The sequence below is a fragment of the Silene latifolia genome, chromosome Y, assembly GCF_048544455.1.
Source record: "Silene latifolia isolate original U9 population chromosome Y, ASM4854445v1, whole genome shotgun sequence".
Lineage (NCBI taxonomy): Eukaryota > Viridiplantae > Streptophyta > Magnoliopsida > Caryophyllales > Caryophyllaceae > Silene > Silene latifolia.
In genome coordinates, this window is record NC_133538.1 from 353,180,263 (window position 1) to 353,197,206 (window position 16,944).

The window sequence follows — 16,944 nt, forward strand, 5'->3', positions numbered from 1 at the left end:
TGATCAGATAAAAGAGAGTATGTCAGCATTTCGGTTCACCATGGTAATTTATCAACTTAGTCATAAATAGCCTAGACAATCTACTGTGAGAAGGGCAAGGGAAAGATCCTTCTAGTCCGCTATCCACCCTAGATTTCCACTAACTTAACTTCCGTACTCATTAGGGTAGGCTATTGTTCATAGCAGGCCTGTTTATTCCAATCTTCCTATCCAGGAACAGAGTTAACCAAATTAATGTTATTTAGAAGCGTGCACTCAACTAAATATGTTACAGTTATATTGCTCCGGTCACAGATTCTCACATGTAAATTACCTAGTCTATTCACTACATCGTCACAACACTACCATGAATGCCCTAATCCTAACATAAAGAGATTAGCTACTCATGTTCTTAATGCAATCAGCAATAATAACAATAAGCATACTAATTAGAGACATAATAAAAGAATAATAATAAAGCATAAATCAAAATAGGAGAACAATAACTAAGAGCAAGCAAGAATTAAGATTAAGATTAAGAGTAAGGAGGGATTACAAGGTTTGAATCCGGAGAGAAAAGAGGCAGAGAAGTTTCAGCAGTAAATTAGAGCAAAGAACGTAATTAAGAGTCTGAGTGATTAAGAGAAAAAGATGATCTATGACCTAATTACGACTCCCTTATATATGTGAGTAAAATTTAACATAAATAAACCTAACACGGATTAATAAAACCCGTGTAGACTAGCAAACTACTCGATCGAGTCATTTTAGACCACTCGATCGAGGATATCTTCAGCCAAACTTCTCGATCGAACACTTTAGGCTCTCGATCGAGTATTCCCATAAAAGCACATTTCGATCGAGTATAGAGAACTACTCGATCGACCTCTAATATCTGCCAAAGCACTCGATCGTCTTCCGGAACCTCTCGATCGAACACTTTCCACTGAGATCAGCCTTCAACTTGTCATGTCAGCTTCCATTGACCTTCCTTCACACTTCCCGAGGTACGACTCTCGCTCTAATATCTCCGTCTTCTTACAATGCATGCTAAGTGGGACGAATAAGGGACGATTCCACTACTTTAAGGTCCATTTCTGCAACTAAGACAGAACAAACCAAAGTAGCCAATTCGGTGCATTTTGCAATACAAAGCGATACAAAAAGGCATAGAAATGCGTGTAATAAGAGGCTAAAAAGTCTATATAAATTGCACGTATCATATATATATATATATATATATATATATATATATATATAGATTTAGGATCCGGTGAGAACGAACATTCGGTGAGAACAACCTTATTAATTAATAAACATAAACAAAAAAAAACACGCAAAACACTACACTCAAGTCTCTCCCATTAATACACCACCTGAAATCCAGCATCAGTCCACAACTCTGGCAGTCTCCAGCGCCACCAGGTCATCCACCGTCGCCACCTACCATCTATCACCGTCGCCGGCGACGATATCCCAAACCAACGGTGAATCTATGCGGCATTTTCGTCCCTCCTCATACCCTAACCCTCACTCATCTTTCCCATTACCTGCCCTTCGCCGTCGTCGACACAAGTCAGATTTCTAGTTTTGTGAACCTCAGATTCTCGATTCTCCTTCCTCTGATTTCGAGTACCACGCCCTCGACTACCTTATCTTCACCATCTTCCCTGATTTTAGCACAACTCCATGAACTCCATTAAACAATCGAACCTACAACATTCGAAATCCAGATCTCAATTATTCTTCATCAAATATCGATATTCCGGTGAAATCTGTGGGGTGGGAGAAATCAGAGGTCGAGGAGGGACGAAAGCCGCATAAAGTGCCACGATGAGAACGAGCGCACCACCACGACGCTCTAATACTCGTCCTTTTAGGGACCCGTTGACTGACGTTGACCGACCTTAGTGACATGTCAACTTTACGAAAGATATCTTGTGTCATGGTAAGCGTCGGGTGTGTGATACTCGATCTAGTCGAGGCCACTCGATCGAGTAGATGTGAGGCTTGATCGAGTAAGGGCCACTCGATCGAATAAGTTAGTTACTCGATCGAGTAGCGTGTTTACAACGAGGATTTATATATCGTGTTTCGTGAAACCTTAAATCATTTTCGCCTCTTTCTTATAAACCTAATTGTCGCCTTTCCTCCTTCCCTTCACCCTAATTCCTTCCTTGAGTTTCTTGAAGATGATTATGCCATGGGGATAAGTTGCTTGAGTCGGGTAGTGTTCTTGATGCCGGATAGCTATGCGTAGGTATGTCTTTGTCATCATCATTGTCGTTGTTATTCTCAGTTTGGGTTATAGTGATTGTGATAGATGATTGTATTGTTTGTATAGGTGTATTGCTTGATTGATCGATGTCATGTGATCGAACGTGGAATCGCTGCGGTTGGCTAAAGGTAGGTTCGCCTACTTAGTACTGTTGGTGGTCTAGAGTGTCTTTTATTGTGGTTGTGTTGTTGAGTCGGTACGGCTGATTGGTCATGTGGTGTTGTTTGGTTATCGTTGTTGTGGTACAGTGGATTGTGATTATTTGTCTCTCGTTCTCGAGGTGCGTCCTCGGCTGAGTGGAGTCACTTGCGGGAGTGGCTTCACGCCCTAGTTTCGCCCTCTTTGGAACCCGCCACAAGAGGGGATGTGCACATTAATGGGACAGGGTTATCGCTCGGTATGATGAGCGGGGCTTAGTTGGGAACGGCTGCGGTCCCCCATTGGCGGGGCTGGTCCAGTGGACAGTCGGTGACGATGAGTGATTGGAGGTGTTGTGGCTGGTGTATGTGTGTTGTTGCGTCTGCTTTGTTATGTCAGTGGTTGGTGTGTCTTCTCAGTTACTGACCTTGTGTGGTTTGCCTTCTTGTTTGTTTTTGATGTGTCTGCCGTGATCCCTTAGCTGGATACTTGGCGGGATGAGTCCTTTACGAGTCGTGACAGAAGTGTAGATCACCTAGTTGGTAGTAGTCTGAGTTGTATCTGTGTGATCTTAGTTTGTTTAATCACTTGTAATAAACTTTAACTATTTTTTTATCGACATTTGATCATTACTGTCCTCGGGCAACCGAGATGGTGATGCCCTTATATGCTAGGGAAGGTCTTGTTAAGGCTCCTTAGTAGATGGGGGTGTCACAAAGTGGTATCAGAGCGACGATTTTGGAACGTGTTACAAATGATCCTAATGAACGTAGCGAGTCTAATAAAATGAATCTAGTGTATGTATATTGGGAGCCCCAGTTGATGCTAGATTTTGGATGAGTAGGCGCCCTCATTTCAAAATTATGTCCCCATTATGCTTAAGCCGGTCACCGGTTATGGGAAACATCGAGTCGGGAATTATATGCCTAGTGTGTATAATAGTGATGTAGAAATGTTTCTGGTGGAATCTTTATGGATGGTAGTGTGTATATTTGTGATTGGAATTCTGAGAATCCATAGCTGAGTAGTAATGGAAGTGGTGATATATTTGTAATACGTGACAATGTGTATGATGTGGTTTTGGTAATGTTTGTTCGAGATTGTGAGCATGATATGTGGTAATGATGGTAATTAGTACGTTTTGAATGAGTCATAGCAGCTGTCCAAGTAGTACTTGGAGGATGTGATAGATGAATGTTTGAATGCTTCCGCAATGTGGTATAATTAAGTTAATTAAACTACTTGATAATTGTTGTGTGTCATGGTTAAACTGTTAGTACGCTTGAATGATAATGAATGGTTACTTGTTAGACATATGTTTAGAATGACATAACTAGAAGTTGTATTGTTGTGGTCACAACTGTATGATCATATGTGAAACGAAGTGTGTAGGATGTATACATGAGAAAGCTAATAGTACAATCAGTTGGTTGCGTAATGTTGTCATAATATGAAGTTAAACGAGTTGCACAAAATGATAGGTTGTTATTGATGCGTTGTATTAGTGTGATAGTAATTCGTCGTGAATGAGTATAATAACCTGTGAAGATTTCCGAATTCGGTTTGAAATCGACACGCGTTGCTGTTTTGCAGGAATCTTTGGTTAATCTTATATTTTCGATCTCGTACCTAGCCTTACTTGACCGAGTACGAGTGCCTACTAGACCGAGTAGACCTCATTCGATCTAGTTATGAAGCTATTACGTAGAGAAAGTTGGAATTTACTGCGAAAACTCGACCGAGTAGCTCCAACTCGATCGAGTGGAGGCCACTCGATCGAGCAACATACTTACTCGATCGAGTAAGCTGCTATAGTGCCGCTGAAACACGGGTTCATATACCCTTTTCTAATTCTTTCTTCTTATTCTTTCTTCTATTCCGCAAACCCTAATCCCAAATCTCTCTCAAAGTACACTTGTTCTTGTTGATTTTGTGCCTGAACCTTGGTGATTTCTTTGCTTAATTCGTTCCTTTTGCTTGCTGATCAATTAAGGTATGAATGTCTATCCTATTTTGATGTTTTTAATTAATTAGAAGCATGTAGGATGTTGAAAAATTGCTAGAAGATTGATTTAAGTGGGCTAAATCTTGTTTATAACTGTTGAAATATGATCTAATTGCTTCAAGTTGTTGAATATTAACATTAGTTATGCAAAAAAATCGAATCAAATTAGGGGTTTATATGACTCGAAATTTCTAGGGTTTGAGATTTTGCATTAAATTTCGGTTGTCTTTTGTATGTAAAAGGATGAAAATTGAATAATATATGTCATACATATCATGTTTAGAGTTGATTTTGGTGATTTTCATTCAAAAATTTGCCTTAAAACTCCGTCTGAAAAGTGCCCCAAACTGAAATTCGTCTTATACTGCTGAGGAATTTTTTAATATATAAAGTTAGTTAGAAGCTATGATTTTCAAAAGTGATAGTGATAATGATAATTGGTGCTTTACATGTCAAAATTTTTACAGCTGTGAGACCGTCTGAGAGTAAAATTGAGAGTTTATACTCATGATTTATGGTTTGTTGGTGAAAGTGTGTATTTAGTAACTCTTTTACATGAACATACATGATTGTTTTCATGTTTTCAATTATATGTGGTTTGTGTATTTAAGTTATGTGTTGAAAACAGATGCCTTGACCAACCGTGGGAACCCGACAGAGCAAAAGGGGAAGGGCTTCTGAGCCCGAGGCAGGAGAGGGGAGTGGACCTGTAGTCCCGGAAGTACCCGAATACCCGTCTGTAGTCTTTGTGGATTTCACACAAAGGGCTAATTTTGTCGCTTTGCAACAACGGAAGATGAGAGCTACCCGGTGTATATACACCACTCTCTTAACCGACCTAGGGATTGAGACCGATGTCAGGCACATCTTTGAGACTTTGGGGATGACGGGGTTGTACCGACTCTGGAAACATTCTTATGCCTTCTTGACCCTTGAGTCCATGAGTTCGTTTAAATACAATGCGGTGGAACAAACTGTGGAGTTCCGCCTTATGAACACGAGTTTTCTGTTGACCATGGATATGTTTGCAACCCACCTTGGATTGGCTAAGCCTGCCAAGAGAGCTCTCCGTGATATCCCTTCTGAGTGTGGGGTTAGTAGCCTCATGCCATGCTTCACCGGTAAACCAGCTCCGACTTCGAGTAAAATGTTAATCAATGATATTCAACATGTCACTTTGAAGATCTTCCTCCATGCTTTGTCGTGCCTTCTATAAGAGAGGAAGGATGTGGGTAAGTTAAACTCACATGAGTTGATGCTCCTAGTGTCTTATCTTAACCCCGCCCGGTCACAGCCTGTCACTTTAAGTGCCCCCGCCTTTGTGTGCGCTAGTCTAGCCCTAATGGCCCTGTCTGACACCCGGTTCTTGAGTTGTGGTTCTATTGCCACACGTTTGGCAGAGAGGTTGACATCCTTTGAGGCCTCCTCGGCCTATACTCCTTTGACCATCACGATGCCTACCTTGGACCGCGACTACTTCCTCGAGCAGAAATTATTGAACCTTGGCGGATGGGAGTTTGCCATGGAGAGTATGGGGTATGAGTTAGATGTGGATACCAGCTCCTGAGCACCTACCTGTGACTGAGCCTTTACCACCGGCACTTATAGCTGCCGATTCTGACGAGGAGGAGGAGGAGCGTCCAACGATGCAGACGTACCTCATTGACCCGGAGATCTTATAGGTGATGCCCGAGCCGAGGAAGGGGGAGAATGTGAGGCCTGAGGATACCCAGCCTAGGATGGGGAGACGACCACGCAGAGTGAGAGAGAGGGTGGCTGAGACTCAGCTAGTGCAGCCGGAGCAGCCAAGGCCGCCACAGTACCAGTTTCCTGGTTACAGTTTCTTCGATAGCCCAGAGATGCATGAGAGCTACGTTACAGAGAGAGTGTATTCTACCCTCACGCTCCGGAACCTACATGAGATGGCTTATGTTCAGGGTTTTGGGACCACAGGACCTCAGCCGGTTTGGTGGAGAGGTGTCGGGCACGACAGTGGGGTTTTCCACTCTTATGGTGTGGATAAGACTACTTGGGGAGAGCCTCAGTCGTACCCCTATGGTTGTTTGGTCCCTTGGCACATGGGAGCAGATGCTGGAGTAGGTGGTGAGGCGGGTCATGATTCGGCGGGAGCAGGCACTTCTGGAGGTGGCGTGGTGATGATGCAGTGATGGACGAGCAGCATCAGAAGCGATGATACTGCATTTTCCTTTCTTATGTTTCATAGTTGTGGTGGATATTATTCTGTTTTCGGTAGATACTTTTGGATATTGGTTTGTATGGTTGGCCATAAGGCCGTACTTTTGAGTATTGTTAGACTAGTTATGCAGGATTTTAGGGTCAGGAGAGCATCCCGACTCGTGATTATATGAATGCTTAGTTTACTTTTGGCATTGGAGGATATCGAACCTGTTCGCTACTTGATCGAGTGCCCCTCACTCGATCGAGTAACCATAGGTATGGCAGTAGTGGAGTATTTTGACCTCAGCCTACTCGATCTCGATCGAGTAGAGCCAGCTCGATCGAGTGCTTGATCAACTCGATCGAGTGCCATTGTTACAGGAACATTTCGAGTTTAGAATTGTTTGAATCACCATATTTTTCGGATACTTTTATATTAATCTTTGTTGTTGGTGTTTAGTAACATTGTTTAACTTCACCCTCGATTTTGTAATTGTGTGTGGTCTTCTCATGAATATAGTTCTCAATTTTATGCGGTATATGTGGGTCGGAATGATGAAACAAATCGTTGAGGGACCATAATATGCGGTGGTATTGTTCAAGTTGATAGTCGTATATATATATATATATATATATATATATATATATATATATATATATATATATATATATATATATATATATATTTATGTCATGTGAGTCATGTTTTCGGTAATGTCAAGAAAGTATTGTTGCTGCCATGAGTCACATATGCATTTTGGCCAGCTCACACAATTTTTGGTGGTATTTGTATTACTTTATAGTATGTATGTAGTCAAGTTGGCTAAATTGAATACTATATTTGTAATGTTGTCGCTTGTTCGGTATGGTCGTATCACAAATAATTGATGGATTTGCTGCCAGTTTGTAACAATATATCCGCGATGTACTACATAATCTCAGTGGTTTTATGTTGTACGAGTTGTAATTATGTAATGTCAATCAGGAGGTCATGTTAGTGTGACTCAATGTTGTTTTAGTGGTTTATGAGTAATGTCAAAGTAATATCATCTATACCGGTTTGTGGGACTGTGAGGTTGTTTGACGGTGAACTTCGGGGACGAAGTTCTTTTTAAGAGGGGAAGAGTAATGTCGTAAAACAAAGAAGAAGATGTAATTATAACAATTTTGCAGTATTTTGTGGTAGTTTAATGTACATGAATGGTTGTTTGAATAGTTTCATATGTATGTTTTGGTAGCTTCATGGTGATTGTAGTGCAATTAAGTAAGGATTCATAATTTTTAAATAAGATAGCATGTTGTATACTCTATTTCGGTAGCTATTCGTTACTGTGACTTGAGAATTCAATGTTATTAGCAGAATTGTGTTGTAGGGTCAAAGTAATCGAGTATAACGAAACATATGTGCGGTGTAAGTCAGGAACATGTGTTGTTGTGAGTTTGTGATAAAACCATTGTGTGGTATGTCTTGTAATTCGTAATTGTTGGCCGGTGATGAATGAAGGTATAGTCTCGTGGGTGTGTTGGTGCATGTTTGAATAATATGATGTATTAGTATAGGCGATAGTCGAGTTGGTCATGCTTATAGTTGGTATATGTGTTCAGTAACTCAAAAAGAAAGTTTGTGATTTGTTGAGGATTGTGTGTGTGTCATGTATTAGGTGGATGATGATGATGATGCGTGATGGACATACATAGTGGGATAGTATTTCTAAAAAGTTTTGTTGACCTGTGTCGGGTAAACGGTGATATCAACCTTGGTTTCTTTGTCGTGTCGTTCGGGAGAGGATGAGTCGAACTTCGGGGACGAAGTTCTTTTTAAGGGGGGAAGACTATAATACTCGTCCTTTTGGGGACCCGTTCACTGACGTTGACCGACCTTAGTGACATGTCAACTTTACGAAAGATATCCTGTGTCATGGTTAGCGTCGGGTGTGTGGTACTCGATCTAGTCGAGGCCACTCGAACGAGTAGATGGGAGGCTCGATCGAGTAGGGGCCACTCAATCGAGTAAGTTAGTTACTCGATCGAGTAGCGTGTTTACAGCGAGGATTTATATATCGTGTTTCGTTAAACCATAAATCATTTCAGCCTCTTTCCTCTAAACCTAATTGTCGCCTTTCCTCCTTCCCTTCACCCTAATTCCTTCCTTGAGCTCCTTGAAGATGCTTATGCCATGGGGATATGTTGCTTCAGTCGGGTAGTGGTCTTGATGCCTGATAGCTATGCGTAGGTATGTCTTTGTCATCATCATTGTCGTTGTTATTCTCAGTTAGGGTTATAGTGATTGTGATAGATTATTGTATTGTTTGTATAGGTGTATTGCTTGATTGCTCGATGTCATGTGATCGAACGTGGAATCACTGCGGTTGGTAAAGGTAGGTTCGCCTACTCAGTACTGTTGGTGGTCTAGAGTGTCTTTTGTTGTGGTTGTGTTGTTGAGTCGGTACGGCTGATTGGTCATGTGGTGTTGTTTGATTATCGTTGTTGTGGTACAGTGGATTGTGATTGTTTGTCTCTGGTTCTCGAGCTGCGTCCTCGGCTGAGTGGAGTCACTTGCGGGAGTAGCTTCATGCTCTAGTTTCTCCCTCTGTGGAACCCGCCACAGGAGGGGATGTGCACATTAATGGGACAGGGTTATCGCTTGGTATGATGAGCGGGGCTTAGGTGGGAACGGCTGCGGTCCCCTACTGGCAGGGCTGGTCCAGTGGACAGTCGGTGACGATGAGTGATTGGAGGTGTTGTGGCTGGTGTATGTTTGCTGCTGCGTCTGCTTTGTTATGTCAGTGGTTGGTGTGTCTCCTCAGTTACTGACCATGTGTGGTTTGCATTCTTGTTTATTTCTGTTGTGTCTATCGTGATCCCTTATGGTGAGCAGTCAGTCTTCGCAGGTGATGTCTTGGATGATAGCTGGATACTTGGCGGGATGAGTACTTCACGAGTCGTGACAGAAGTGTAGATCACCTAGTTGGTAGTAGTCTGAGTTGTATCTTTGTCATCTTAGTTTGTTTAATCACTTGTAATAAACATTAATTTTTCTTTTATCGACATTTGATCATTACTGTCCTCGGGCAACCGAGATGGTGATGCCCTTATATGCTAGGGAAGGTCTTGTTAAGGCTCCTTGGTATATGGGGGTGTCACGGACGCCATCTACAAGCTTCCCATATTCACGCACCACCACCACCTCCAACAATTTCTAGTAAACGAATTAATGTATATGGTTTCTATATTGATGTATCTCAAACCAATTATAATGTACCTAGTAAGTAATTTTGTTTATCTATGTTTAAATACAGTGAAACAGTGGTGAGATACATCAAAATTGGTCTGACATACATCAATATATAAAACACATACACAAATTTCGCTTAACTTCAACAATGATGAATTAGACGATGGTGACAGAGAAAGCAAAGGTAATGATGATGAGATCTTAAGTAATGTGACGTGGACTGATGCCGTTGAAGGTCGTCACGTCGGTTGACGACAGTGGGAATGGTAAGTCTAGCTCTAACAATTGATAAAGTTGAGCAGTTTCATGGATTAATTTTTTGAGAAATTGAAAAAAATGAATTTCGATCAAAATTAGGATAACAATAGTTCAGTTCATGAACCGTGGATATTTGAAAGAGAGTTGATGATCCAAATTTGATTGATTTGATTAATTGAGGTGCGATGGAATTATGTACTCGTGACTCGTGATGTTCAGAGGATGGGTTTATTTTTGAGATGATGGACGGAAGTAGCGAGGAGAATGTGAACATGGCAGCGTGTGTTTTAAATAATTTGGGCGGGTAGTGTGTTCTCACCGAATGTTCGTTCTCACCGGATCCTAACTCTCTCTCTCTCTCTCTCTCTCTCTCTCTCTATATATATATATATATATATATATATATATATATATATATATATATATATATATATATATATAAACTAAGTCCTTTAAGGGCCGTTGGATGGACTAAATGCATGGTTGAGATGGATGGAGAGGGAATTGATTAAAGAGTATCAAAAAGAAAAGGAAAAAATGTGGATGGTTGAGATTGAAATTTTTTTTTTATCATTAATCAATTTTCTATACACTAATTAAATTGTCTTTCTCTCTCTATTCCCTATTTAATCACTTTTGAGTTTTAGATTTTATGAGTGTAAATCTAATGTTGTATGAGTTTTATGAGTGTAACTTTGATTTTTCTTGTGACAGAAATTTTGATTTTTTTTCGTGACAGATTTTATGGCGGTTTTGTATGCAAAAAATTAAATTTATACAATTTTAACATTTTACGAGTGTAACTTTGATGCTTTACGAGTGTAACTTTGATTTTTTTTTTTTTTTGCGACAGAAATTTTGAATTTATATAATTTTAACATTTTACGAATGTAACTTTGATGTTTTACGAGTGTAAATGTAATATTTTAAGAGTGTAAATTTGATTTTTTAGGCAATTTTCTATATAGAAATTTGAATTTATATAATCTTACCATGTTACGAGTGTAAATTTGATGCTTTACGAGTATAAATGTAGTATTTTAAGGGTAAATTTGAAGGCCCACGAGTGTAAATTTGAAGGTTTATGAGTGTAACTTTGGTCCTTTGACTGTAACTTTGGTCCTTTACGAGTGTAACTTTGGTGCTTTACGAGTGAAACTTTAGTCCAACCACCGACAAACGCCACCACCGTCGTCCTCCACCACCAACTCATACCCACAAAAATATCTATAGTAGATCTGAAAAAAAAAAAAAAAAAAAAAAAAAAAAAAAAAAAACGAGATATCTGACGAGAGTAACTGTAAAGAAATACGAGTGTAAATTTAAAGAAATATGAACGTAAATTTAAAGAAATACGAGTGTAACTTTAAAGAAATACGAGTGTAAATTTTAAAAAATACGAGTGTAACTTTAAAAAAAACAGATCTGAAAGCACCACGTAACTTTAACAAGTATGATTTTATTCATTTCCCAACAAATTTTGCTTTTTATCATTACTCCAATTCTACAGTACTATCAATCAAATTTAAAAATAAATCTGAAAATTTTTAAAAAAATGAGATTTGAAGCAAGGTAAATAGATTTGAAGCAATGAAATCTGAAAAAAATAAAAAAATAAAAAAATATCAAACATCGCCCAGATCCGCCACCACAGTCACCCCACTAACACCACCCGAGCACTACGACCACACCCACCACGCTACCACCACCACGCACCCGAGCACCAAAAAAACTACAACCAACACCGCCCTGATCCGCCACCACAGCCACCCCACTATCACCACCCGAGCACCATGACCACACCCACCACGCTACAACAGCCACCCGAGCACCAAAAAAAACTACAACCAACCAAAAAAAATAGATCTGACCGTGTTGGCTGCCAAGGAAGTTCGTGAGGGTAGGTGGCAGCGGTGAGGAAATGAGGGGAATTTGTTCTGTGTTGTTGCTGTTTGGAGCCAAGGGTGGTGTTGGGGGAGGAAGGAGATGAGGGTGATGGGGGAGAATGAAGATGAGGGTAGTGGTGGAGAAATGGCGGTGTGGTTGTCGTCGTGGTGTTTTTGCGAGGAAGTGAGGTGGCAAGGGGAGGGGCGTGGCAGATCTGGCTGGAAAAGGGAATAGGAGGAGGCAGATCTGGCCGGAAAAGGGTAGAGGAGGAGGTGACAGGGTGGGTTGTGGTTGCGGCGGTGGTTGTGGGTGAGGAGGTGGCACTGGTGTGTTGTGGTTGTGTCGGTGGTTGTGGGTGATGGAGAAGTGAGTGGAAGAAAAAAATTATATATAGTAAATTAGTGTTAAATTAGGGTGAATTAGTGAGTGTAGAGAGAGAGTGTGTTAAATTAGTTAATTAATCACCTTTGATCTTAGCCACCCAGCTTCCTTATCTCAATAACTTGGATGGGGACTTATGGACTCAAGGATTTTGGGTGTTCTCATTTGTTCTCATATATATATATATATATATATATATATATATATATATATATATATATATATATATATAGACACACACACACACACACACACATGATTATCTAAGTCCACCTTCTAAGTGTGAGTCCATAAGTCTCATTGTGAGCCTTTGGATCATGAAGATGGAGGGTTGAGATTAAACACCCAAAATCGTCACAAATAAGCTAATTTACCACTCTCTCTCAACCTATACTAATTAGTTACTAACTCATCCTAATTAACTACTAATTTAATACATATACTTTTCCAAACCCTCACTTCTCTCTCATCTCACAAAATTTCACTCATTTTATCTCTCAAAAACCTCTCTTATCTCAAAAACGAAAAAAATTCAAAACCTAAAAAATCAAAAAATTATCCCCCTCTCTTCCTCACCAACCCACCCCCACCGGCACCACCCACTTCCACGGCCACCACCACCCACCCCCACACGACACCCCACAACTGCAACTCCTCTCCCACCACAACAACCCTCCACGACCTCCAAAAAACCATGACCTCCAACCGCCACCAACAACATTTTCCACTCCATCACCCCGACATCCACCAACACCACCACCTCGCTCCCCTTCTTTTTATTCCAGATCTCACGACCACCAGCCCTCACTGCCACTATCACCAACCGACCACCAGTACTCCCCCTTCAACCACCACTGCGCCGCCACTACACCGACAACCCAGCCCACCCAGCCTCTCCTCTCCTCTCCACCTCCCACCATCAGCCTACCCACCAATCTCACAAACACGCACACACCACCACGACAACAACAACAACAACATGCACCACCACCAGATCTGTCTCCCTCACGCCCCCACTGCCGGCGACCACCCACTATCACCACGAAGAACCCCACCACTACTCTCCTCTCCGTCTCACGCCACCACCCCGACCTTCTTTCTTCCCTTAAAAATTTCGTTCGTTTTGTTTTTTCTTTTTTTTTTCCTTTTTTTTTTAAAAAAAAATCAGATTTGGTGTTATTATGAGTATATTGTGATGTTTAAGTTTTAGATTTAGTTTTTGAAATAAAATTATGATTTAAATTTTAGATGTATAAAATAAAGAGGAATATTATGGTGGTGGTTGTTATTGAGTCCTCTTTATTTTTCTAGCCAGAGATCTAGTTTTCTTTTTTGTTTTTTTGAGATCTCCTTTCTTTGTTAAATGTGTGATGTTTTACAAAGTTTATTTTTTTCATACTTCATATTTAAAACATCGTCTTATTTTTTATTTTTATTTTCGGGTGTTAGTAGACATTACATATATTTTTAAAATTTTAGATCTAGGTTTTGAAAAGACTTATCTCTATTAAAGTTACACGTATTAAAGTTACAGTTTTCTCTATTAAAGTTACATTTTTCTCTATTAAAGTTACACTTATTAAAGTTACAGTTTTCTCTAATTTAAATATTAAAGTTACATTTTTCTCTATTAAAGTTACATTTTTCTCTATTAAAGTTACACTTATTAAAGTTAAAGTTTTAACTATTAAAGTTACACTTATCTCAATGGATTAAAATTACACTCTCAATGGACTAAAGTTACACTATTAAAGTTACAATTCTTTCTATTAAAGTTACACTTTTCTCCATTAAAATTATACTTATCTGCATTAAAGTTACACTTATCTCTATTAAGGTTACTCTCTCAATGACTAAAGTTATACTCTCAATGGATTAATATTACATTTTTAATATGGACTAAAGTTACACTCTCAATGGACTAAAATTACACTCTCAATGGACTAAGGTTACGCTTTAAATATGGACGAAAGTTATACTCTCAATGAACTAAGTTATACTCTTATTAGACTAAAGTTACATTTTCAATGGACTAAAGTTACACTTCTAAAAGAATAAAGTTACACCTATTTTTGTTAAAATTACACTCGTAAAAGACTAAAGTTACAATAAGTTGTGATAAAATTACAAAAATTCAATATATTATTCGTCAAAATCACTCGAGAAAGACTAAAGTTAAACTCGTAAAAACGCAAAATTGTCGTAAACTTTCTTTAAAATTAGAAATTTCAAAATAATATCCGTCAAATCCGCTTCGTAGTTTAAAGTTACACTTTTTTCTGTTACAGTTACATTCATAAAAGTCTAAAGTTACACTCTAAATTTTCTAAAATGTCGAAAACTCATCTCAAAATTCAAAAAACAAAATATTATACGTCAAAACCGCTTATTTTTGTTAAAGTTACACTTTTTTGTTAAAATTGCACTCGTAAAAAATTAAAGTTACATTTGTAAAACACTAAAAGTGTTACAAAATTTGTATAAACTTTGAAGCATAAGAAGGCAAAAAGTAGTGTTAATTGTGTATGATAATGAATTAATGAATGTATAATTAAAGCTAGAGAGAGATAGTGAATTAATTAGTGTTTAAGTGTGTTTCTTGTTTTCAATCTCAACCATCCACAATCCTTGATCTAAGGGTGGTGGTGAGGACTTAGGGACTCAATCTTTTTGGTGGACTCATTTGAACTCCAATATATATATATATATATATATATATATATATATATATATATATATATATATATATATATACATGTATTGAAATCTGACTAATGAAAACTAATATATAATTTAGTTTATTTAATATAATTAACAAAGGTTGATCAAATCAAGGACGAAAAATGATTTAGAGAGAGAGAGAGAGAGAATGTGCGCAGCCATGACAGTTTCCAAAAATAAAGGACGATCTTCATCGTTTTCTTCATCTCATTATAATAAAAATTCCAAAAATAGATTCACACCTCTAGATTTTACAGTCGCAGGTTCTTCTTCGTCGGTCATTAAACTCTCAAACCCAGTAGATCTTTAACCTTTGGATTTGGATGATTTAGTGACTGATGAGGAAGCGGCGGAATGGATTGAGCAGAACAGAGGGAAAACTAAGCAAGTCTTAGAAACGATCGTGGAAGAACCTGATATGCTGCAGTTTTCATAAGCGAAGGTACATGTAAAACTTGATTTCTGGAAAAACTCTGTAGTTTGCTATATCATGGGGTCAAACCCGCCATGGGAAGTGATGGAGGGGTTTATTCGACGGTTATGGGCATCCTATAGTGTTGATAGAATCCCCTTTCCACCTAGTGGGGTATTTTTGGTTCGTTTTGGGAAACGTGCTAACCAAGAAACTGTGTTGCAACAGGGTCATTACTTGTTTGATAACAAGCCCCTGATTGTTAAACAATGGTCTAGCACTGAGGCTTTGACCAAAGGTACTGTCACTGTTGTCCCAGTTTGGATTAGAATGATGCATCTAACTCTAAAATTTTGGGGGAAATGCATTCCCAGAATTGCTGGTCTTGTGGGTGATTTTGTGAGATGTGATTGACCAATAAAGGATAGGACACGACTGGCATATGCGCGAGTAATGGTTGATGTACTTTTTGGCAAACCAGTCTCTGATAAGGTTACCTTCTTAGATGAGAAAGGGGAAAAAATTGTTGTTAACATTGAGTGTGAATGGAACCCTATCTCATGAAAGGTTTGTGGGGGGATTGGCTATGATGGACCTAAGACTGTTCAGAAAGCAGCAACATCAGCACCTCAAATTCATACACCAAAACCTGTCACTCCTTTGGAGCCCCTCAATACCCCTATAGAGAAGCTAAATGGATTTCAGGTTTAATGGAATAAGACTGGTACTTATAAGATGGTTACTCCTGCTAAAGCTGTGATAAGATTAAGTAGGCAGAAACTCATTGATAAGGGCTTTAGCTCTACAAAATTTAGAGACTACTCGTTTTTGGAATCTCTGAATAATGTCACCCCAAAAGTTGGAATTGGTACGCAGAATAGTGTATTGCCCCCTGAGGGGGGTGATACCCAATGATAGGTGTTTGGAATATTAGGGGGTTAAACAGTCCTGCTAAACAGAAGCATATCAAATGGTTTTTACATCAACACAGAGTTGGACTGTTTGGCCTCCTTGAGACGAAGGTTAAACCTTCTTCTCTAAACAGAATAAGAAGTAATGTTTATGATGGTTGGTGTATATCCACTAATACTCAATGGCACAAAGGACGAAGAATTTGGGTCCTTTGGCAGCCAGGAATGTATCAGATCCATTTTATTGAGTATAATGCTCAGTTTATTCATATGTTAGTGGATGAGATTGGTACTGGATTATCCTTTTATTGTACTGTCATTTATGCTTTTAATGGCGTTGTGGAAAGGAAGCCTTTATGGGATAAGCTAAGGCAGTTCAGTACTCAGATTCAGGGGCCATGGTTAGTTTGTGGTGATTTTAATACAGTTTTAAAACCTGTAGAGAGGCTTGGAGGTAATAGCACAAAGGGGGAAATGACTGATTTTCAGGACTGTGTGGATTATTGTGACATTCAAGATAGTCCTGCAACTGGGTCCTTTTTCACTTGGAACAACAAATAG

General features: G+C 39.2%; 1 protein-coding gene across 1 annotated transcript; it reads left to right on the top strand.

Moving 5' to 3' along the window:
- The first annotated feature begins 16,207 nt into the window (after positions 1 to 16,207).
- On the top strand, positions 16,208 to 16,944 carry LOC141631637 (uncharacterized). Its single transcript, XM_074444278.1, has 2 exons — positions 16,208 to 16,340; positions 16,391 to 16,944. Exons 1-2 carry the CDS (start codon positions 16,208 to 16,210, stop codon positions 16,942 to 16,944), a joined length of 687 nt encoding a protein of 228 aa, XP_074300379.1.